The 26,187-nt window shown below is 42.4% G+C and overlaps 1 protein-coding gene across 2 annotated transcripts in view; it reads right to left on the minus strand.

Moving 5' to 3' along the window:
- Window positions 1-365: 365 nt before the first annotated feature.
- Window positions 366-26,187, minus strand: part of LOC137621492 (uncharacterized) — a 92,288-nt gene continuing 66,466 nt past the window's right edge. For both annotated transcript variants that reach the window (XM_068351831.1, XM_068351832.1), the window contains exon 4: window positions 366-8,306. In XM_068351831.1, the coding sequence (XP_068207932.1) occupies window positions 5,950-8,306 (2,357 nt within the window). In that variant the 3' untranslated portion in view covers window positions 366-5,949. The remainder of the gene's footprint in view (window positions 8,307-26,187) is intronic.

The following is a 26,187-nucleotide window of genomic DNA, read 5'->3' on the forward strand; positions in this document are numbered from 1 at the left end:
CTGTTCACTTTAAACATTACACATACAATCAAAATTTTAAATTATAAAACATGAAAAGTCAAAATACTGTAGACTACATACACATATTCTACATAAAAAAGGCATCACAGTTCATTTCAGCAATAACATATATAAATCAAGATTTTCAAATAAATACAAAATTTGCACATGGTCTATAACAATCAACGTCAAAATATTTAAAAGAGGTTTATGGAGGAACAATCTTTGGGTACAAAAAATCAAACCTGAATTTACATTTACTTACTATTTATATTATGGCTGAGATACCCTTCATAATTGGAAAACTGTTAGCTGGATGCAAGGCGGTTATGGATAATGCAAATATGTGACTCAAAAACAACACGTGTCAGAAAATATTTAATTCACTTCTATAAAGTACAAATTTCTTTACAATACCTTCCTTCACAAGGTGACTTAATTCAAAAGTTCAGGGTGAATATATAAATAATGTAGTAAATATATAAATAATGTAAGAAACAAGATGCATTTACTTAATTATTCAAGACATCTGATTTATCAAACTTATCTAACAGGTTATTTGACAGTCTCAAAAAATATGAGCAGCTTATGAACTTATCCGAGGGAGATTGTCCAGGGTTACCAAATAATTATAATTTTCAATCTTTAACAAGATTAACTAGCAAAATTTTTTAAATTCAGTCAAAATCCTCCAGCAAATCTTATGCTCTGTGACATATTACATAAATAAATAAAAAAAAACTATAACTAGTAACATTAATATATCACAAATAACATGAAAACAATATTCATCCAATAAAAAAGGCTGAAACGAAAGTAGTTTGCTATTACAGCAGATAAAAAACCTGTAAAAATTTCACTATTTTTTCATTATTGTTATGCTTACAAAGGAAGGACTTCCCTTAGTACACAAAAAGCATATAACTGTATAAGTCGTTATGGTGCTTTCTATTGCCACAGTCCTAACAGTGTGTATGTGATTCCTAAAACCTCTGATACTTTTAATTCTTGTTAATTTAAAAGGCTTTCTTCAACTTCCAAATATGACAGAGGACTAAATAATTTAGATGAAGCATACCTATTCAAGGAAAATTCCAGTGTGCAAAAGCATAAAATTCACCTACTCGACCAGCTTTACCTTTACGATTGAAACATAGTAAAAGATTATCTTAAAATAGACACCAAAAAAGATAATCTATTACGAAACTTGGTTAGCTGCTCAAAGTAGTCCCACAAAACATCCAAGATGGGTAAAATTTCAAAGAGAAAACAATGTCAATGTGAGAAAGACAATATATCTTGATATACTGATGTTCACAATAAAGAAATTGCATATGCTTTAGACAGAATAAACACCTAACTATAGCTTCTTGTATGAAATGATTTAAGATTAAAAAAAATTGCAAAATACTGTAGTACTGAAACTTGATATTGATTTCATGAAGGAAGGACCTACAATCTTCCTTCACAACAAGATCAATATGTGTATCTAACCAACAAAATAAAGACTCATAATCAGTCATGAACAAAACTTTGACTTGATCTCTACCTAATAAAACTTGCAGCATCAAAAACTAATGTGCTGGCGTCTTTAATTTTAAAAGAAAATTTATTGGCCCTAAACATTTCAATGCCTAGTAAATAATGTACTTCAGTTATGAAGAATGATTTCTGTAAAGAATATCTGGCAACACCTATTTTGATACACTTACTAAAACAATCTGCACTCTAATGTCTCATGGGCTGAAGGGCACTAAATATTCCAGGGGTTTCAACTCACCAATTGTTGGATAATATCATCCACCATTAATGACATCATGAGTACATTAATGAAAGATGATAAACCACTGAGAAGATTTAATCAACAAAGTAACCTAACCTCTTTGTTACTCAAAGGCCACTCAAGGATCTGAACACTGATTTCTATAAGATCCCAGTTTCCATTCAGAATGGCTTTGTACAATTAACTGGACTTCAAAGACCAATGGGTACATAAATTCCATTTTGGCCATGAACAAGATTTTAACCAACTTCTCATATATGACCACTTTTTCACTAAAATAGTCACATACATGCAATGACAATACTGAAGTGGCAAAGTGTATTTTGTACAGATAAATTACTTTTTTTTCAACTGATAATATAGCCAGCTAAGAGGCTAACACTTTGGAATTAAATACAAAAAAAAAGGCATCATTACATGTACAGATTTGGTGCAACATTCAAGAAAAATAAAAAATTTTAAAATGTTTAATAAACATAATTAGCCAGAAAATTCTAATTGTAGATTACAATAATTCAAAGTAAACAATTTTGACGATTCTTTTGAAAATCATTTTTTTTTTCAGGCAAAACTATGTACAGTGCATCTTACTAACTAGTCTTTATACTAATACTGTATAGTAAAATAAACAGGCAAAGTACCACGAGGGACAGATAACACGGACGGATGTATCTTTCCAGAGGTTGTAACACAACCTACTGCATGTAATCAATTACATAGAAGATAAACAAATAAGAAGGGGGAAACAAAAACTATATTACTAACTACACAAATTATTTGCAATACAGTAATCAGCAAATTGAAAAGTTTACGTCACTAATTACTAAAACAATAACCATAAACTTGATAAAAAAATTATTTCTATACTGTACTCCCATTATGTTCATATTGCTTCTTCTCCATAAGCTTGGTTTATCTATGTTTACCCTAAAAATGTAATACAAATTTCAATTTTATTTCCTTTCAAACGATACACGGCTCCTGCAAAATTATGAAAGAATCTAGCTTTTAACGTTGGGTAGCATACCAACAGTTTACCGCTCTTCAATTCTCAAGTCAAAAGTACTCATTATTCCTTGATATTACAAGTCAGTGGGGAGGGTGGGCATGTATATGAAAATCAGGTGTTCAGTTTGGAAATGAAAAATGTTATGAAAATTCTGGATTTTTATGAACCTCCCCTGACATTCATATTGCGAATTCCAACACTCTCATGGCAGTGGGACACAAGTGAGGGAAAGATATAGGTTAACAAGAAGTTTAAAATGTATAACATAATTGAGATTCTAGACTCAATTGTTAAAATTATTACTATTATTGGTATAGATTTAATGGAAATCATCTGAAAATACAGTTTACAATAAAGAACTTAGTCTGCATCTGATAAATTTATATACAAGTACCTTAGCCAAAAAGAACTATGTACTCTAAGTAGTTGATTTGTCTTTTTTAATTTATCTTAAAAACTAATTAAAAATCTTTTTATTATTTAAAAAAAAAATTATGTTTTTCAAATGACTACAGTACCTATTAAGTATGGAAACTGATGTACTGTATATAAGATAAAGAGACTTTCAAGCAAGTGAGGTTATAAATTCCATATTTACCTCATACAAGAAAGGCATGATATGAGCTAGTGACCGAACTTGTTAGTGAACAGCTCCCACAGCCCTTCCAACAGGATGCAATCGAATAGATTTAGTGAATCCTCATACAAAAAGAAAACAATTAGCACCGTAGCATCCTAAGATTGTCACGCCAACCACAAAACAATAAGAGAAGTAAAGAGGAGTACTAAAACATCTAGACTAACATCTCAGCACATAAGAATAAACATAGGTTTGGAGGCGCTTGAATTATTGAGAGAAAAGAGATACAGTATAAGGATCCAAGCTACCATCTCAGTTTTAATTCTTGCAAATTCTAGGGGTCTACTAGATTGGCTAGAAATGTGGGAGAGCTATGTTTTCCCTGTAGAAGGGAAAGTAAATACAGATTTCAAGGCTCTGCCAGAAGATCTGCGATCTTGGAGATACTATGTACAACCAGACTTAACCGAAGGGTACATCACAACCAGCGGTTACCACTTGAGAAGTTAGGTTAGGATTTTAAGCAGGGCAAGTTAGGCCTGAAATATTACTCTAAAACAAGAAATAAATAGTTCTAAGCTACCACAAGAGGAGTTACTGACATCAAAATTCCTAATAAAAAACTAACTAGTTACGCTGTGGTAAAGACAAAGCCTGGAGTGACTGTAGTGTCAACATTGACCTTTACAAACAACAAACCTAGTCTCTGTTAAAAGAAAGTTTCTAAAACACTAAAATTAACTGCAGAGGAAAGTCTTTCAAAAACACTTCCAAGATTACTATCCCCAAACAATCATTAGTAAATTAGCTTGTAAACCTTTAATTTAAAGGTTTTTGTTAATTACTCGTAATGATGGGCTCAAAGGCGGGCATTATATTGAAATCTGTAACAAGGTCAAATAACAGACTAATCTGATACTAGTCAAAACTTCTTTGAGGTATCAAAGATTTAAGAGACTAAACGAAAAAAAGAATTAGCAGCCATTCTTAGTAATAGTGACAACAATCTAACTACTCTTATCCACAACAAAAAAAGGGTAATTGGGAGGTATACAGTATACTGTATAATCTTAGAAACAACTGTCTACAAATAGGCTACTTGGAGGAAAATGTCTCACTAGAACATATCTTACAAGCCAGTAATAAGGTAGTTTAATAAATAAAATTTTACTTGACACTTCCCTCTTAAACCCCTTTTTTACAATTGGCATGTTAGTGCTGTACATATGTTGAAATTCAAGGACTAAAGGCATAGTCTGTAATGTCACCTCCAGTGTAATAGCAATGGATTTTTTGTGTATTAAACACTTTTACTATTTTTAACTATATTCCTTCAGTGAATGCAAATAACCCACAATAAACTTCTCCTACACAGAAAGTTCATACATCACCAACAACAATAAAAAGTCAAGATAATTTACAATATAAAACTCCAACTCCAAAATTACCCAAACATCAACTACCAAATTCAAAATAATGTCACGGTTTAGCAGCAGAAAGCTCCAAAGTAATTAAAGAATTTGAGACTATAACAGAGCTCCACTTAGAAAATTTTCTGGCCCTATGAGAATAACAAAGGAAGTTAAATAAGTTGAGATCCTTTAAGGCTCATCACTAAACATTTGGCTGGTAATTGGCATGTCATATCATAGGCAACTATGCAATAAACACCTATTCTCTTCCCCTTGAACTAACAATTATTTTCTCTCTTCGGCTGTTATGAGAATCGTACGTTAGTTGTTCTGCTTATGATGCACAAACTTGCTTTTGTGCAGTGTAGATTCTCCCGTTCCATAAACACTAGAACTTGATGAGAGGAACAGCGAGACATCGTACTCCTCATAACAGTAATGGAAAACAGTGCTTTCCCTCTATATGAATCCTAATAAATCCAACAAGACAATTAAAATGCAATAAATAGCTTATCGTAACCTGAAGAGGATACGTCTTGATAGTAGCGTAACAACTGAAAATCTGTTGGCAAGTTAATTCCCATTAACGAATAGATTGTTTCATTACTTTACTGGGGGTGTGTAATCATTTGATAGGAAAGAGAATGCAAAAATATAGAGATTTTGGGGGTAAACATTGGTAAACCTAGCTTCTGGAGAAAAAGCAATATGAACATCCAGGAAGGCCATTGAAATAAATTCCATGTACAGTTCATACTTACTGAGGAGAATATGATCATGTTACTTTTTTATCACTTATTGATTAAGTGGTGATATACTTTCCTTGTTTTCCTTCCCCTTATAAAATAATACAAGAGAATATTCTTCAATACTGAAACTTTTTCATAAAACAAATGTCTTTAAAATATGGCCTTTTACGAAAACTATCCATGTCCACATAGAAGGTGTTCTAATGCAATCTCTTCTCTTAGGAATAAAATCACAAAATACACTGTATAGTAGAATGTATAAGAATATACGAGATCAAATGCAGCTTCATTCCAATGCTATCTCAACACTAAATATGATACTGTAAACTAAAATTTTTATGTATTAAACAATTAAAAATAAATGAAAAACACTAAATAACTTGACAGACAAAAGAAATTAATTACATATATCTATGTCACCACCTCCTACTGTGTCTCTCTTTTGTGACCAATTTATACCAACCTGGATCTCTTCGATTTTGTAAAGCTTCCTGAATCACTTCATCTGGAGAAGGAGTATCAAACTTAAATATTTTAAAAGGTACACAAATAACTTTCTCTGTTAAACGCTTGACTTGTGGTGAATACGGGATGTTTCCCATAACTTTGCCAAATGATGATGGCTTTCGCTTCCAAAGTGTTGCATCATATCTGAAGGGACAAATCTGGGGTTCAATGAACAGGTCAGTAGACTGTATGTCAGTTTTTCTCTCTGATTCTTCCTCAGCCTGAGGTTTCAAAAGTGCTGAGAGCAAATCAATATCTCCATTCATATCAACTTCTTCCTGTATCAACAAAGTTTCCAAACATTCCTTTTGTAGTAAATCACCCTGAGGAACAACATGCTCAAACCCTGGAGGTGGTTTTAAACAAGGTTTCAGTTGTAGAGAAGAAGTTATCTGGAAACCCACTTCAGTATCCACATCTGTTGTAGACACTGCTAAATTTGCTAATGATGAAAGAAATGAATGGTCACCAAATGGACGATTAGAATCATTCATTTTTAGTAGGTTAGACATTGAAGAGTTAGAAGGAGACTTATTCAAATTTGAATCTAATGTAAATGTTGGTGGTCTTCCAGGTTTATCAATGCTGTTTGCATTACTATTGTTAAAACCTTCAGTTATATTCAAACCTTGAGCCATATCAAACACTGATTTTGATTCTCCAACTTTTAAAGTATTTTCATTCCCCTGACAAATCCCTTTTTTGCCTGTCTCTAAAGGTGGTACTGAAGATATCGACAAGCTATTGCTGCCAAGATAAGTACTTGCCAATGTGAATAAACTTGGACTGCCACTATCAGTGTTGGAACTCTCTGGAAGCTTTATGTCTATGGGACTAGATTTAACTGAAGACAATGATTTTGCACTAATGTTTCCTTCAGTCCTTGACCCTGTTAAGGATGATAAACTCAGTATAGAGTTAGGATCAGGTACAGACGATAAGAGTGAGTTAGCATTTCCTAAAGATGTAGTTGCAAGTGCAGACAAAGTTGAGCCAATGCTCCTTCCACTGAAGTTAGGATCATTTCCACTCAAGTTTGAATCAGCAAGTGATGACAAACTTTGGGGGCCACTCACAGGACTGAAGTTTATTGACTTCTGACAATTGACAGTACTTGTATTAAGTTTTGGAATTGAAAATTGAATTCCTGAACTCCCAGCAACACCACAAGCAGATAGGGGCAAATTTGGCTTATTGCTATCCTGACTCACATTATTACATAGAGAATTTCCTAGGGTCAATGAACCTAAGCCTACCTTACTTGTACTTATTTCATTATTACTTAAAGAAGAATGGGCTAACATAGATAATTTAGGTCCTTGCATATCTAACCCCCTTTTAAACATAAATCCACACTGATCTGGCCCCTTCACTCCAAAGTCACACTGGGGATTATTTCCATCCATCCTTGAATTTGCCAGATCAGATGAATTGGAATCTTTATTCCTATTATCAAACTGGGGCTTACTTCCAGTCACACTAGAATTTGCAAGCTCAAACAAACTAGGCCCTTTAGTTTCAGATCCTAATTTACATGTATTTACACTTGATTTTGTACTCTCAAACACTTTATTACCACTGACACTGCAAGAATTTACAAATCCTGTTTCACTGTTTTCAATCATTCCCATTGGTGGTGGATGAGAACTCACTTTGCTGCTATTCTCATCAACCTTAAATGGCAATTTTAAACTAGGAATCTGAAATAAACCCGACTCTCCACGTAAGTTTGATGTGTTTGGTGTAATTTGTAACTTAGGTACTGGTAATTGCACAGGTGTTAAACTAGACTCAGCGATTGATGATGATTGTATTTGAATATTAATGTTACTTGGTAAAAGTTCCTTGAAGCCACCCTCGGAAAGTAAAACTGTGTTTGCTGATAAATCATTTTGAGGCTGGTGTTCCACTTTGGATGTCTCCAAGGATATTTCAACCTCTTCACCAAAATCTTGATTCACACAATCAACAATCATATCCTGACTATCTTCACTCAAATCCTGACTACTATCTCCCACAACATCCTGACTGTCCCCACTTGTGGTAACAACAGAATCTTCGCTACATTGACTTTCATTCCTGTTTCTAAAATATCGGCACTTTTCCTCTTCTCGTTTCTGTCTTGAACGTTTTCTAAGAATTTCACTCAACCAATCTCGAACTATCCTATGCAAAGGAAGTCTATCTAAGGTTTTATTTTCAACAAAAATTGCTGAATTGTGGCAATAAGAGATTGGTAACTGATATTGAACCAATAAATTGTGACCTTACCTCATAAATTCATTGTAGTCGGTCAAGCAAATAATAAAAAACAAGAATTGCCAGGAAAACCATCAGCATAGTCAGCACAGGTTACCAAAACAGGTCATGGAACGAAAAAAATAAAAAATAATGTTAAACAATCCAAATATAATTTGACAGGGTAAATGAATTATTAGCCATACCTTTAAAATACCTCTAAGGAATTAAATACTAAATTTCATAATGTATAGTAGTATATCTACATATTTACAGCAATTATATCTTTAAAAATAATGGAGAAAATTACCAAACCAATACAATAACTTTTATAATTTGCCAATAAGAAATCGTGTCATTCAGCCTTATCATTAATTCTGCCAACCATATAAACTTTAATGACAAGAGTATCCTAAATCAATTGCTAGACCAACTGACATATACAGAAATAAGTTGGAATTCCAAAGGATTACTCTACTATTAAAGGCCAAAATAATTTAACAAAACATCAATCTCGACTGTGCAAGTTATTCTGGTGAAGGATATACGCGACTCTCATCCTGCAAACACTACTCATCACAAGAGGAATATAAATAGTATATACTAAGTCACTGATTTCCAGCTGGCTTCTTTAGAGAGGATCTTGATAAAGTGAGTTTTTAAATTTTGTCTTTTCCTGTGTCCTTTTGCTCTAACTGTTAAAAGGGATGGTAGACCTCAACTTGAATTTTTTATTGATTCAAGTTGTCTTCTGGTTGATCTAAAATATCAACAGACAAAACATCATATCTACTTTATGTAATCATTTCCATGTTCCTTATGGAAGAGGGGTGAGAGAGATGGAGGTCTCTATTTTCCAATCAAGAGGTGCTGAGCGACCAGGTTTGTGCACCTTCCCCACCACAGGTGACCTGGTAAATTGGTTTTAACTGGAAACTATCAAATCAGGCAAGGGCACAGCCATAGAGAGGTTTGTACTATAGTTTGTAAAGAGCAGGGGTGTAACTCAGGGGGGGGGGGGGGCTCAAAGTTTGGGTCAGAGGGGGACACAGTATACTCTTCCCCTCTAAACAAAAAAATATTATGGTTGAATATCAGGCTCCTACAAAGACAGAGTAAAGAGAATTGAATTGTTACCACTTAAAGACAGTGCCGTGAAGTTTTATTTTGACTTCTGGAGAAAATTAATATAAGTTTGGAAGAACATATGTATATATTATAAAAATATTTTAATATCTATTCATTACTTATTTAGATATCAATTTATTTGTGAAAATGAAAGATTAACTTATTTCTGTTAACTTTTTCTCAAATGCCGAATGTTTCATTGTTTACTTATGAAGACAAGTCACAAGTCACTGCACCCAGTAACAGTTGATTAATTAGGTAAGTGGTTCTTAACAGGGGTGTGTACTCCCTAGGGGCCATCAGAGGTTTTCATTGGGAGTTGGGGGAGCAGGGTTTGTATCAAAAGTATATGATATGTGAAATAAAGGTTTTCATGGTATTTATTTTCCTTTGAATATCCATCATCCGTGCATATACCAAATACCCATATAAACAATGATGTATAATTTCTCATTGAACAAATATAAAATAATTATCATCCACAAGAATATTACTATTTGACAAACAAATAGGATCTAGGGGACGTGAAGGAGAAATAAACTGTTTAAGGGACAAGTATCTTTATTCTTCACAATTAGTGCTTCATGATACTTTTATAAAGTTAGACACTAGGTAATACACTCTATCCAAATTTTGTACAGATACGAGGGTTCGTTACAAAGTTAACAAGTTTTCATTATCTCTGAAACCCATATAGGTAGAAGTAAAGATGTCTGTTTTAAGTTCCAATATCATCAGAATAGATGCGCACCAGAACAGTAGTTGGGCAAGCCCAACCCCTTGCTATGGTGCCCAACAGATTAGTGCTATCCCAGTAAACAGTTTAAATTCACAGTCCAGGGATGATATCATTCTTTTGTTATGCGAATGCTATGCGAATGCCTCAACACTGTACTAGCCAGGAGGCCACTTAGTCAGTGTTACTCCTCGGCTCAATTTGTAATTATTATATTTTATTGATTTTGCAGAATATATATATTCAAAAGTTTTTTGTCCCAAAAAAGTGGGGAGGGCCAGATATGTTGATATAGGCCCAGTAAAAATGCCAGAACCAGTAGAACCTCGATGCCAAAAACAACTGCCAGGCCTAGTACAATCACTAGGCCAAACACAACCTCCATGCCATGCAGAACCACTAGGCAGCCCCGCACATTTATCATTAATCCAAAGCTAAGTTACAAACCTACCAATTAGCTACGATGGTGAAGATGGGTTGATGTCAATTCCAAGTACAAAAAACCTGAATTCGACAGGTATAATTACAGAAGAATTGCAATTGACTTTTATCTTTCTTCGTGGCCAAGTGGTATGTTACTGTTGTTACAAGTTTCGTGGACAAGGGTTCAATTCCTGGCCAGTCAGAAGCTATTGTCTTTGAGTGGTTTCGCCTGGGGCTCTGATCACGGAGTCGGTAAGAGAATCCAGACATTAATGTATCAAAATATATGGCTTATTTGAATATGAAAAACACGTCTAAGTCTGAAAAACTTATCATTAAGCGAATGCCAAGTACAAAAATACCAATTAGCTACAATGGTGAAGATGGGTTGATGTCAATTCTAAGTAACAAAAATCTGAATTTGACAGGTATAAGTACAGAAGAATTGTCATTAACTTTATCTTTCTTAGTGGCCAACTGGTATGTCACTATTGTTACAAGTTTCGTGGACCAGGATTCGATTCCCGGCCAGTCAGAAGCTATTGTCTTTGAGTGGTTTCGCCTAGGGCTCTGATCCCAAGGTTGGTAAGAGAATCCAGACATTAATGTATCAAAATATATGGCTTATTTGATTATGAAAAACATGTCTAATAAATGTGCAAAGTTTATGATCTATACATACATACATACATACATACATATATATATATATATATATATATATATATATATATATATATATATATATATATATATATATATATATATATATATATACATAGATGGTAGGCCTAGAGCCTATAGAATTGGGTATAATTTTGCTTGATTTTCTGCAAAGGGAAACTTTTTGCGATACAACGGACTATCGGCGATACCGGACACACCTTCCCCTTTATCAGTCCGTTATTGCAAGGTTCTACTGTATACTTATTAACCTTCAAATTCAATAGTCTCCCTTAGTTTCAAAGTTATAGCATTGAAATTTGGTATATAACTTAGAAATACATTATGAAACAATGAAATGAAGCCCTTTTTCCAATTTTAGTTTCATATTTTGTTTGTTAATTTTTTCCCCTGATTTTTAGGGTTTATTTTTTTTACCATAATGAAAAAATTCATATCTGGCAGAAAAATTACTTAAGAAAAAAACTTCATTTTATTGGAGGTCTATATCCGGTCTATATAGGGTAGTAATCCCAGATCTTGGTAATAATTATCAAGGAAAGAGATAGAACTTAAAAAATTCATTTTCAGGATAAATCACCCAGGCATAGTAAAACCGAAGGTCAGAGGCAAAACTCCTAAGCAATTTGAAAATGCCCTAAGTCACCTTATTAAGTGGTATGAATTTCAAAGTCCTGTCATTAAAAAACGGCATTAGCCAGCCGGCCCCCTTAAGCGCATCCTCATGATTTTTACAAGATATCCTAGAATCCAATTTTTCATTAAGTTTCATTCTTATTTCATTTATCAACCTATAGCACTCAAACGCTTTTAATAGCTCATAATAATTTGTCTTTAATGGAATTTGGGTAACATATATAATAAATTCTCAGTTTCCTGGTGTTACCCAAATTACTTGATTTATGAACAGATGGTCCCCTCAATACAATACTTGTGGGATAGAACAAAAGAAATATAGTGGCACAGGTATAAGCTAAATCCACCTGTTAGGATAGACTAAAAAACATGGAATTATCCTCCTTGTATGTGGTGATGGGCTTCTGGCCAGAGGCCTTCAGTCTTACCTCAAGGATTGGATCCCCTTGGATTCTGACAAACCACCCCTGGAGAATAGCTCCACCAAAAAAGGATTAAACCATCTTAGGGATGTCTGAGATCGTCTAATACCCTCACATATAGCTTTGAAAGCAAATACCTTCCAACCTTATCCCTTCAACTATTCAACTAATCAGGCAGTAAGAATGAATGTGGAAATATGCATGCCACTTAACAAACTATATATATAAAGGAATAAACAAAAAATATATATAAAAATTAGGGAAATATTACTTATAGAGTTAGGACAGCAGATAAAAGAAAGTTGTTAAAGTTGGAAGAAGGTCGGAGTAATGTTGAGAAGAAAATAGAAGAGAGATAGAATTAGATTTGAACTGGGGGAGCAGTTTCCTTAAGTTCCAAAGCCCTCTTGCTAATCACAATCCTTCAACATGGAAACGATATTCCCTGTTGAGCACGATGACTTTATCAAGGCAGTAAGTAGTGGTTTGGGCAAGGCGCCAGCCACCGGTTGAGGTACTGCCATTAGACAGCTATTGGTTCCTTTGACTCGCCAGACAGTATTACATTGGATCCCTCTCTCTGGTTATGGCTCATTTTTCCTTTGCCTACACATACACCAAATAGTCCGGCCTATTCTTTCCACATTCTCCTCTATCTTCATACACCTAACAGCACTGAGTTTACCAAACAATTCTTCTTCACTCAAAGGGTTAACTACTATACTGTAATTGTTCAGTGGCTACCTTCCTCTTGGTAAGGATAGAAGAGACTCTCCAGCTATAGTTAGCAGCTCTTAAAAGAGGACACTCCAAAATCAAACCATTGCTCTGTAGTCTTGGGTAGTGCCATAGCTTCTGTACCATGGTCTTCCACAGTATTAGGGTAGAGTTCTCTTGTTGGAGTGTAGACTCAAGCACATTATTCTATCTCATTTCTCTTTCTCTTTTTTATGTTTTTATAGTTTATTATATAAGAAAGAATTATCTTTAGTGTTGTTATTATTCTTAAAATATTTAATTTCAATTGTTCATTATTACTCTTATAGTTCATTCATGTCCTTTCTGCACTGTGCTATTTTCCTTGGAGCCCTTGGGCTTATAGCATCCTGCTTTTCCAACTAAGGTTGTAGCTTAGCAAGTAATAATAATAATAAGAGGGTCCAAATCTCTGAATAGACCTGTTTGCCACAAAGAATAACCACAAGCTTCCACTACAAGTAACCCAGCATGTGGATTCTGATGCAGTGGCAAGAGATGCTCTGAATCTGGATTGGAACAGACAATCATCAATCTATGTTTCCTCCAAAAAGTTTGATTGCGAAGACTTTGAATATCCTTCCCTGCCATGCTAATAGCTGCACTGTGGCCAAACAGCCCATAGCATCCATTGCTTCTGTGTCTGAGGCAAGATTACATGTTTCGGTCTTTACAGCTATATCAGACAATAGGGAGTCGGATATCTTTGCTTCCTCCTTTCTTACCCAGAACCTTCCGGCTTGGATTTTCTCTCCCGTATTTACAAGAGCTATTTCTTAGCCCACTACTTGACTAGTTTCATGAGTTGCAAGAGGTCTTCATCCTTGAGATATTGCCATATGTGTGGAAATCTTGAATGGCCTCTCTAAAGAATTAGGTTACCTGTCAAATAATGTGAGACTACTTTGCTTCCTTTTTTATTCACCTCTGAGGATAGTAAGCTTCAGCCATCAACTACTTTTTTGTATAAATTGGCACTGACAGAACCTCTCAAGCGTGCTTTTGGCATGGATCTAGACTAAAAATGTTTCATGAGAACACCCAGTCTTTTGTTTTGCATAGACTATCTCCACCAATAACTGCTAAATCTTAGTTTCTAGATAGGGCGGCCTGAGTTCAATAAATCAAAGCATTCTTCCATCTCCCTTAACGAATGATAGCAAAAAGATCACAAATTTTAAGTAATTTGTATTTTTCCTAACAGTACTTACCTCGAACTACTTTCTTAGGAGTATCTGGCATCTCCTCCCATCCGACCTGAGTTTTGTGTAGTTTACCCTAAACCCATTTTCTATGAGGGGTAACCTCAGGCGGAGGGATACGCGCCCTGAGGCTAACCCCGGGTCAGAAAGCATGTGTGCTCAGGTCTCGACCTCCAGTATGTTCTTGACAACTAAGGTCTCTAAGAACACCAGGGGACACTCGGGGAAGGCAGGGTGGGCCATTACCCGAAAGTAGTTCGAGGTAAATACTGTTAGGAAAAATACAAATTACTTAAAATTTGTGATTTGTTCCAACACGAAGTACTTACCTCGAACTACTTTCTTAGGAGACTTATAACTTAAGAGGTGGGCGTGTCCCACAACCGTTCTAGAGACCGTGTTAAGGAATGTTCAGAGACCTAGATAGGAGGCTAGGTCGTGTTGACCCCATAGAAAGCGGAAGAGAGGAAACTACACAAAAACCCATCTTAGTGTCTAAGAAACTCACCTGTGCAAACAAAATCCTAGGGGACATGTCCTCCCCATGTTGAGGTACTTGTCTCCGGCTCAAGGCCCTCCCTGGGCCCACTTGAAGCAGAAAAAAAAAGGGGGGGGGAAAGGAAGTACAAGGGGGTTTAAGGAACGAACCTGTCTCTTGTGCTTGTTCACCCGCGGTTATCACTGAGGCTATGCATTTAAACCGTTTGGAGCGCGGAAACGATGGTACCTATCGAGAACCCGTCCAGGGACTTCCTTAAATAGTCGCTCAAGTAATGAGCCATGAAGGTAGACTGGTTGGCCCAGGTGCCTGCCCTTAGGATCTGGCCCACTGCCATATTCTTCTCGAAGGCCAATGTAGTAATCAGGTCCCTAATGTTATGGGGCTTGGGTTTCCCGGCAGGGGGATTCCTGCCTCACTGTAGGCCCTGATGATGACCTGCCGCAACCAGAAGGAGACGGTATTCTTCGAGACTGGCTTGTTCATGTGGATACAAAAAGACTCTTGATTCCTGGCCGGAGTTTTGCTGTCCTTTCCAAGTATTTCCTCACTGCCCTGACAGGGCATAGGTGCAAATCCTTCACGTAGTCCGACTGGGGGATTGCTGGAATTGAGAAACCTTCAAATCTGGTGTCCCACACGGCAGGGTTCTGGGTCTTAGCTACGAAGGAAGGGACGAACTTGAACGTGACTTCTCGCCAACCTTTCGATTGAGCTACTTCGTAGGACAGACCATGAATCTCGCCTACTCGTTTACCTGATGCCAACGCCAGCAAGAAAACCATATTGAGAGTGAGATCCTTGTCCACGATGTCCTTCAGGGGCTCGAACGGAGGTTCGGATAACATCTTCAGGACCCTTGCTACATCCCATTGTGGCACCTTCACAGCTTGCGGGGGACATGATTGCTCAAAGCTCTTAATGAGCATTGAGATATGCCTGGAGTTACCCAGGTCTATGCCTTTCAGGAGAAAAACTTGGCCCAGAGCAGCTCGGACTCCCTTGATGGCTGAAATGGACATGTTGACCACCTCCCTGAGGTAAACTAGGGAGTCCACTACATGCGGGATGGAGGCCTTTAGGGGCCTGATGTTCCTAGCGGCGCACCATTTGGTAAAGGTGGCCCACTTAGCTTGGTATACAGCTGTCGAGGACCGTCTCAGGTAGCCCGACATCCTCGTTGCTGTACTCGATGAATAGCCTTCCCTCCTCAGGAGATGCTCGATAACCTCCACGCGTGAAGGCGGAGGGACCAAGGATTCTCGTGGAATCTTTAGAAGTGTGGTTGTCGGAGAAGGTCTGGCCTGTCCGGAAGGGGCCAGGGTGGTTGTTGGGCTAATTCTCTTAGGTCCACGAACCATTCTCTCTCCGGCCACCAGGGCGCTACCAAAGTAATCCATTGGTTGTCCGTCCTTCTTACTCTGTTGAGGACCTGCCGGAGCATCCCGAAGGGGAGAAAAGCGTACACGTCGAGATTGTCCCAAGGATGTTGGAAGGCGTCCTCGAATGCCGCTTCTGGGTCTGGGACAGGAGAACAAAACAGGGGGAGCTGCGTGTTCAGCCTTGTTGCGAAGAGGTCCATCATTGGAGAACCCCATTTCTGGATGACGGACCTGGCTACTGATGGGTGTAGAGACCATTCGGACCCTACCACTTGCCCCATCCTGCTGAGGCCGTTGGCGAGGACGTTCCTTTTCCCTGGAATGAACCTCGCTGAGATTCTTACCTGCTCCACTTCGGCCCATTCCAGAAGTTGTAACGTGAGGACGCACAGCTCCTTCGACCTAGTCCTCCCTGCTTCTCTATGTAAGCTACTACCGTGGCATTGTCGCACATCAACGCCACGGTGTTTCCCCGGAGTAGGTGTACGAACTCCTGGCACGCTCTTTGTACTGCCCTCATCTCTAGTATGTTTATGTGCTGAGTCTTCTCTAGGGCTGTCCAGTTCCCTCTTGCCAATTTTCCTATGAGATGGGCACCCCACCCCTCCTTTGATGCGTCCGTGAACAGAAGCATCTCCGGAGGGTCGGCTGCAAAGGGCATCCCTTTGAGGGTGTTCGTCCTGCAGCTCCACCATTCCAGGACCCGTTTCGTGTTCGGGAACACCGGGACTACTCTGTGGGGGGAATCTGTTTGGTTCCAGCTTTCCTTTAGGTCCCACTGGACCTCCCTGAGCTTTAGCCTGCCCTGGGGGACCAGTTTCTCCAAAGACACAAGGTGGCCTATCAGTCTCTGCCAGTCCTTCGCTCTCCTGGGTTGGTCCGTCAGGAATTGGCGGAGGACCTGGTCTAAGTTGTCTAGCCTGTCCGCGGAGGGGAAGGCTTTCACCAACCGGGAATCCAGAACCATTCCGAGGTAGGTTGTCCTGGTGGAGGGTATCAGTTGGGACTTCTTTAGGTTGAGGGTGATCCCCAGAACGTTGCAGAAATGCAGTAACATTGCGCCTTGCTCCTTCAATACTTCCTCTGAGGCTGAAAGCAGCAACCAGTCGTCCAGGTAACGAATCAGGTGAATGCCCTGTTTGTGTGCCCAGACTGAGACCGTTGTGAAGACCCTTGTGAAGACTTGGGGGGGCAGAGGAGAGCCAGAAGCAGAGGGTCTTGAACTGCAACGTCTGGTTCTTCCATTTTACCCATAGGTACCTCCTGCTGGAGGGATGAACCAGGATCTGGAAGTAGGCATCCTTGAGATCTACCAACATCATGAAGTCCCCTTCTCTCAAGGACACCAGGACTGATTTTGGAGTGTCCATTTTGAAGTTGGTCTTGCAGACGAACTTGTTGAGGGCTGAGAGGTCTATGACCGGTCTCCATCCTCCTGTCGCTTTCTCCACCAGGAACAGCCTACTGTAGAACCCCGGACCTGGGTCCTGAACAGGTTCCATTGCCCCTTTTGCCAACATCGCTGAGACCTCTCCCTGCAGAGCCGTCCGTTTCAAGGGATCCTTGGCGGCTAGCCACTCCGCCTGCTGGTCTGGCATCAGAGGTGGAGGGTCCGCTAGGAAGGGCAACCTGTACCCTTCCTTCAGAACTGTCACGGTCCACGGGTCTGCTCTGTGTTCTTCCCATGCTTGCCAAGAACGTTTGAGGCATCCCCCCACCTGAGGCTTCGGCAGGAGTAGGGGGCCTCCCTCCCCATCTTCTCCTTGAAGAGTGGCCTGATCGCCCTCTTCCGGACGCCGCGAAGGACAGCCTATAGGCGGCTTGGGTCGAGGCTGATCCCCTACGGGAGGGCTGAGACGACTGGGACCATGTTGTCGCCGAGTTGTCTCTCCTGGGCTGGTTAGTAGCGGGCCGAGGATGGCGAGGCACGTCGACGGAGGACCTTCTGAATGTCGGCCTTCTGACCGGGTGGGGCCTGGTCTCGAACGGTTCCTTCATCCTCAGAACTCTCTCCATCGGTTCCCCCGCTGCCTTCGAGGGAAAAATCCCGTCGTCCCATAGGGTCTGGTTCCTCAGAGATCTGGCCTTTCTGTCCGGCATCTTCCTAGTCAGCCTGCTCAAAACGGTGTCCCTCCTTCATAGGACCCAGTTGGCGGAGAGGGCTAACGACTGGTATGACAGGAATTTCAGGGCCTTACCTCCCAAACTGATAAGTTCCTTGAGTAAGGCCTACGTCTCCGGTACCGTAAGGTCGTAGGACGACTGAACGCCCACCAGGGTAGAGGCCCACCAGTCCAGCCAGGAGGAGACGTTGACTAGGTCCTTAGAGATCTCCTCCATCATGACTGCCTCCGAAGGAGAGAAGCAGATCGGAGCCGTGGACGCCCTTTCTTCTGAGGCTCCTTTCCCCAACACGGTTAGTGCTGGCTCCAGTGCACAAGCGTCCGCTCGTTGCCCCTCTGGAAGGTAGAACCTGCTCTGGGACTTCAGGCCCTGGAGCAGCTTGGAGGCGCTCTGGTTCTTGGGCGCCTCGGCGTGGTTGGCCACGATCCTATCCACGTGTGCTCTTCCCAACTTAACGTCCCTCGGCAAGGGGAGAGCCAAGGAGGGGCACTGCTGGACCGGGGCGTCCACTATCCTGTTGAGGCTGGAGCGCCATGCATCTTCGGAGGAGGGTTCCGGTACGTCCAGCCTGTGATGACTTCTGATGAGGCCTATCACCCTCCGATAGGCCGAAACCTCCGCTGCTGACCCCTCTCCATGGTCGTCGAGCTCCTCCGACGGTGTTGCTGGTACACTACATGTGACGGGGTACTCCGACGGAGGACCTCGCACGTGGGGGAGTCCTGGACCGATGCTCTCGCAGGGGTTCACGGCGAAGGACGGGCATCGCCGTCAGAACGGGTGCCTCCATCCTGGGTCCAACATCTCTTCCAGAGGTTCTCGAATCTGCGGGTTTGCCCGTCGAGGAAAGCCGAGGGCTGCGCTCGTGCCGAGCTAAGTGGCCTCGGGGCGACTCTCTCCGCTGGGCGGATGGAGCCGGAACCTTCGCGGTCTTATGCCTGTCAACTGGAACCAGCCATGATGAGTCCCTCCGTCGGGTTCCGCTGCTGCCGGAGGAGTATTCATCTGGGGATCTTGTCCTCGGACGCCAACTTGAAGGTCCCGGCGCCGCAGCTAGCTCCAGCTGCCTGTCTCGATGAACCATCACCCACTCACTGCTCTTGGGGGATCTTGGGCGCCCACTCTCGTGGCGCGACCTCGAGGGAGAGCGAGAGCGCGACAAATTCCTGTGGGACTTCTCCCTTCGTCTCCTGAGCTTCCTCAGCGCTTCGTCCTCCGAGGAGCAGGAAATTTCCCCCACTGCGGAGACCGACAACTTATAAGTCCTCTTCGAAGGCCTAGCCTCCCTCGTTGGTGTAGGAGGATTCTTGCGAAGTTCAGTAGAAGACAATGCCTGCAAAAACTCCTCTGGGAAGACGGCCGACGGCGCTGGGGGGGAGCGAGGAGGATCTCTCGTGGGAGTCCAGGTCCTGAAGTCTTCCTCCATCCTCAACGGGGACCTGAAGGGCGTCTTAGGGAGAACCCACGCAGTGGGGTCCGACGGCGGGGAAAGCTCCTTCTCGACGTCGCCCTCGGCTGCTGAACCACCTGAAACATACGCCCATGAGGCTGGAGAGGAATTAGTAACATTTTTACCCCACATGGGGTCATCTGAGGAGACGCGACCTGCGGGCACCAGGCCACCGTATCCCGAAAACACTCCCTTCTCTCCCTCAGGTCCCTCACTCGCCTGGAAAGACGCCACTACACCACTGTCTTGGAGGTCAGACTCTTGGGGAAGGGCCGCGGGCCTCTTCCCCGCAACGGACTTACCTCGGCCCCTACTCTGGGTAGGGGAGGTTGGAAGAGAAGCTTGGACCGACGAGGTGCCCATCGAAGCAAGGGGGGAAGGAACGCTGGGCTTCTTAGGTGACTTCTTCGTCGCCTTCTTCTTGGTGCTGTACCGCACCCACTGCACCTCATTCCACGACTCGCACTCCGGACACGTGGCGGAAGGGGAACACACGCTGCCCCTGCACGAGGAACACAAGGAGTGCGGGTCAACTTCGGGTTTCGAGAGGAACGCTCCCCACGATTTCTCGGCCATAGGGCCAGGACAACGGCGAGGATACTCCATGATGAAGGAGAAGCACTGCGAGACACAAGCGCGCACAGGGAAAGCACAATTGAACCACGTGGGAAGCGCGTGGGACACAAAGGGTCGGGGGCACACAAGTCACACTGGGATTAAGGAGAGCGGCGAGATGATATCGTGACGTGACCAGTGAACTTACTGGAGGTCGAGACCTGAGCACACATGCTCTCTGACCCGGGGTTAGCCTCAGGGCGCGTATCCCTCCGCCTGAGGTTACCCCTCATAGAAAATGGGTTTAGGGTAAACTACACAAAACTCTGGTTGGATGGGAGGAGATACCAGATACTCCTAAGAAAGTAGTTCGAGGTAAGTACTTCGTGTTGGAACAAACATATTTTTAATAGCTTTAGCCTGAGGAACAATAGTTAAACTTCCAGCCTTTTGGAGAGAACAGGAGTTTCACCGTATCCCAGCTCATTTTCTAATCCTGGCCAAACACAGAAATCCTCTTGAGAGACGGGGTCACCTTTACATTTTGGCTCTTAGAGTCGGGAGATAGTAACCTCTGTCTGATGTTACTCTACTACTATATATACTTGCAGAGATCCACATTCTCAGAAGGTAGTTTGTTTCAAAATAACCAGACCAACAAACCCCTTTCAACATGGGCTATCAATATTCTAATGACCTCTATTTAAAAAAGCTGATCATCTCCATCCCCAAATCCTACAATGTTAGAAAAATTTCTTCACTAGCATTTTTTTTGCTAATAAGCAATTTCAGGATATCCAAAGCTTTACAGGTTGGTCTGGCTATAAAGTGCTCATTAAATACTAAATGAAACATCCAAGCAATACAACATTCATGTGTGGTACAGTATTTGGTTTGTTTGGGACACCTTAAAGGTAACTCTGAGAAAAATGGAGTTTTTATGATAAAACAAAGTTTTATGAATACTTACCTGGCAGTTATATATACATAGCTAATTATCTCTATTTCGGCAGAATTTTTCTAAAACTAGGCAACCGCCTTGTGGTGGTTGGGTGGTAACACCCGTTAAAGGGTGGTAGGAGGAATCATTCCCGTTTTCTGTTCTTCAGTTCATCTATGCCCGACCTGTCTCCTGAGGGGAGGTGGGTGGGCCTTCGAATGTATATATAACTGCCAGGTAAGTATTCATAAAACTTTGTTTTATCATAAAAACTCCATTTTTACGAATAGAACTTACCTGGCAGTTATATATACATAGCTGATTAACACACTTGGAGGAGGGTGATAGACAGTAACATCGTTGGGGAAACAACCAAAAAAGTTGTAGGATAAATAAACACCTTGATTCCTTACCTGCTAAGGTAGCTGACTTCAAAGGTTCCTGCCTCTTGAGTCGCTTTCCCTTAGGAGTGTCAGCCAGGATGTGACCTGCAGTGCTGAAAACACTCAATCGAGTCTGTCAACGGGGTGAGACCAACAATCTGACTAGACTTCAGGACTACCTATTGCCCAAAATAAAAAACCGCAACTTTACCAAACCAACCACCTAACATTTGCAAAGTAGATAAAAATGATCTAACTAGACTGAGGTGACTGTACACAAGTCGAAGTCCTCAGACAACCAATAAAAAAATACACCAACCTATGCACAAGTAAACAAAACTAAGGTTGAGGGGAGGTAGTAACTCCTTTGCCTAATACAGAAGCCGTAGCTACGTATGGTCCCAAGGTATAACATTTCTCATAATCCACCCTCACCTCTCTGAGGTAATGAGAGGCGAACACAGAGTTGCTCCTCCAGAATGTCGCATCCATAATTTGACGGAGCGACATGTTCTTGCGGTAAGCAAGCGAGGTCGCAATGGCCCTCACTTCGTGGGCTTGCACTTTTAAAAGTCCGAAGTGTTCCTCCTCACACAAGAGATGCGCTTCTCTTATCACTTCCCTCAGGAAAAAGGATAAAGCGTTCTTGGAAAGGGGCTTTTGAGGATCTTTCACAGAACACCACAGGGAGCTAGAAGAGCCTCTCACACTTTTTGTGCGAGACAAGTAGGTCTTGAGGGCTCGTACTGGACAGAGCAGCCTCTCTTGCTCTTGACCCACTAGGTTGGTCAAGTTAGGAACCTCAAAGGTCCTCGGCCAGGGCTTAGAAGGGTTCTCGTTCTTAGCGAGAAAGTCTAATCTCAAGGCACAAACTGCCCCATTCAGATTGAAGCCTACCTGTTTTTCAATTGCATGGACTTCACTAACTCTTTTAGCTGTTGCTAAGGCCAAAAGAAAGAGGGTCTTCTTGGTAACCTCCCTAAGGGGAGCCTGTGAGATGGGCTCAAATCTCTTGGTGCACAGAAATTTAAGAACTACATCAAGGTTCCAAGAAGGGGGCTTTAACTGGGTCTGCTTGGTCGTCTCAAAAGACTTCAAGAGGTCATGTAAGTCCTTGTCGCGAGACAAGTCCAAGCCTCTATGCCGACAGACGGAAGAGAGCATACTTTTGTACCCTTTGATAGTGGACACAGCTAGCTTAGCGTCCTGTCTGAGGTACAACAAGAAATCCGCAATCTGGCTCACAGAGGTAGTGGATGAGGAAATCTTGTGCTTCCTACACCAAGCCCTAAAAGTCTCCCACTTGGACTGGTAGACCCTCTGCGAAGAGACCCTCCTCGCTCTGGCGATAGCTTTCGCAGCTTGCGCTGAAAAGCCTCTCGATCTGACGAGCTTCTCGATAGTCTGAAGGCAGTCAGATTGAGAGCGAGGGGGTTTTGATGATATCTCTCGAAGTGGGGTTGTCTGAGCAGATTTGGACTTGCAGGGAGGCTTCTTGGAAAGTCCATCAACAAGTCCACCACCTCCGTGAACCATTCCCTCATCGGCCAGAACGGAGCTATCAGGATCATCCGTCCCGAATCGAGGAGGGCGAATTTCCTGACTACCAGATTGATGATCTTGAACGGGGGAAAAGCATAAGTGTCCATCCCCGTCCAATCCATCAAAAAGGCGTCTACTGCTATTGCCTCTCTGTCCGGAACTAGGGAGCAATAGATGGGGATCCTCTTGGATAAATTGGAGGCGAAAAGATCGATGAGGGGTCTCCCCCACAGCCTCCAGAGACTCTGACAGACCTGTTGGTTGAGGGTCCATTCTGTGGGAAGGACCTGCCCTTTCCTGCTGAGCATGTCCGCCCTCACATTCTTCTGTCCCTGAACAAACCTCGTCAGCAGGCTTATCCTGTTCTCCTTCGCCCAAAGAAGGAGCTCTCTTGCTGTCTCGAAGAGAGACAGAGAGTGAGTCCCTCCTTGCTTCCTGATGTAAGCAAGAGCTGTGGTGTTGTCTGAGTTGACCTCCACAATCTTCCCAGACACCAAGTCCTTGAAGGCCTTTAGCCCCAGAAAAATGGCCATCAGCTCCTTGTTGTTGATGTGCCATCCCAGCTGAATTCCTTCCCAATAGCCTGAGACCTCCTTGCTTTCTAGTGTTGCCCCCCAGCCTGACTCTGATGCGTCTGAAAACAACACTAGGTCTGGGTTCTTCTTGTGTAAGGAGATCCCTTCCCCTAACAAGGTTGGGTCCAGCCACCACTTCAGAAGAGTCTTGACTTCTATTGGAATGGGGAAGGAAAAGGAGTCTTCCTGCATCTTTCTGTTCCATGTCTTCGAAAGAAAGTGCTGAAGAGGCCTTAGGTGGAGTCTCCCCAGAGAGACAAACAGTTCGAGGGAGGACAGAGTCCCCAGCAAACTCATCCACTCCTTCGCTGTGCATCTCTTCTTGTCCAGGAAAGTTCTGACTTTTACGAGACACTTGGCCTGTCTTTCCTGAGAGGGAGAAGCCCGAAAAAGAACTGAATTCAGAACTATCCCCAAATAGAGAATAGTCTGATTCGGTCTGATCTGAGACTTCTCCCTGTTGATGACCAGGCCTAGATCCTGAGCCATCATAAAAGTCTTCCGTAAATCCTCCAGACATTTCTCCCTCGATCGTGAACGAATCAGCCAATCGTCCAGATAGAAGGATATCCTTATCCCTTCCTGATGCAGCCAACCTGACACATTCGCCATTACCCTGGTGAAGACTTGAGGAGCCGTGCTGAGACCGAAGCAAAGAGCTCTGAATTGGAAGCACTTGCCCTCCATTACAAACCTCAGGTACTTCCTCGAAGTCAGATGGATGGGGACATGGAAATATGCGTCCTGCAAGTCGAGGGACACCATCCAGTCCCCTGGACGTACTGACGCCAGCACCGACTGAGTCGTCTCCATGGAGAACTTTGTCTTCTCCACAAATACGTTGAGCGCGCTGACATCCAGGACGGGTCTCCATCCGCCCGAGTTCTTGGGGACCAGAAACAGGCGATTGTAAAAGCCTGGGGAGACTAGATCCCGAACCGGTTCTATCGCCCCCTTGTCTAGCATTTGGTTGACAAGGTCTACTAGAGCCTTCTGTTTCCCAGGATCTGAGTACCGGGCTACTAAGGCCAGCGGAGCATCTGCGAGAGGAGGTTTTTTCAGAAAGGGGATCTTGTATCCTTCCTTGATGACTGAGAGGGACCAGGTGTCCGCCCCTCTCCTCTTCCAGGACTGCCAAAAACCTGACAGTCTTGCGCCTACCGTCTGGAGGAGACGAACTTTATTTCCTGGAGCGAGGTCTGAAAGAACCCCTGGTAGATCTTGGTCCTGAATCTTGCCTTCTCCCTCTAAAATCTGATCTTGAAGTAGTCCTGCCCCGAAAGGGCTGCTGGAATCTCCTTTCCTCCCGCTTCAAAGAAGAAGGAGGGGCTGCAAAGGGCTTACGAGCAGAACGAGATAAAAGGTCTTGGGTGGCTTTTTGGGCCAGAGAACGCGTAATGTCATTAACCAGAGACTCGGGAAAAAGATGTTGAGAGAGGGGGGCGTAAAGAAGCTCAGACTTTTGAGCATTGGTAACAGACCTAGAAGCAAAAGAGCAAAGCAGAGCTCTCTTCTTTAGGACCCCAGCTGAGAACAGAGCAGCCAACTCATTCGCCCCATCTCTGAGGGCCTTATCCATACAGGACATAATGCTCGTAAGGTCCCTAGATCCATCCATCTGTTCAGTTTTCCTTGCGAGAGTCCCAAGCGACCAGTCTAGGAAACTAAAAACCTCAAAGGCTCTAAAAATACCTTTGACGAGATGATCCAGCTCCGACATTGACCACATGACCTTGGCTGAGTTGAGAGCATGCCTTCTAGCAGAGTCCACTAAACCAGAGAAGTCACCCTTGGAGGAGGAAGGCACTCCCAGACCCAAAGGTTCTCCAGTTGCATACCACATACCCGCTCTTGAAGCAAGACGAGCTGGTGGAAACGAGAAGGAAGTCTTAACTGTTTGTCTCCGCTCCATCATCCAGTCATCAATCTTCGTGAGAGCCTTCTTTGCGGAGATAGACAGCTTCATCTTGATGAAGGCCGACTGTTTCTTGGCCTTCTTTCTGTTAAATTGGGACTGAGGAGAATGAGGGGCAGCAGGTTGGAATTCCTCTCCAAAAAGTTCAAGAAGGGAGCGAGAGAGAACTTTGTAATCTCCCACAGCATCGGCAGGATTATCATCGTCATCAGAAACATCCTCGAGGGCCTGATCCACATCTGCAATATCCTTCGAAAGAGAAGAATCCTTAGAACCCGACAAGGGCAAATCAAAGGCATCATCCTGCAAAAGACGGGTTGCATCCTGGAGTCCCGCGCTAGAAGAATCCTTGGAACGAGAGGCAGTATCGTCCCGAAGAGGCAGGGTGGTATCGCCCTGGGACCGAGAACGAGAGGCAGAGTCGTTCTGTCGTCGAGAGCGAGAGGCGGTATCGTCATGGCGGCGAGAATGAGAGGCGGTATCGTCGTGGCGGCGAGAATGAGAGGCGGTATCGTCGTGGCGTCGTGAACGAGAGGCGGTATCGTCGTGGCGTCGAG

This window comes from Palaemon carinicauda, chromosome 28 (genome assembly GCF_036898095.1).
Source record: "Palaemon carinicauda isolate YSFRI2023 chromosome 28, ASM3689809v2, whole genome shotgun sequence".
NCBI classification, from domain to species: domain Eukaryota; kingdom Metazoa; phylum Arthropoda; class Malacostraca; order Decapoda; family Palaemonidae; genus Palaemon; species Palaemon carinicauda.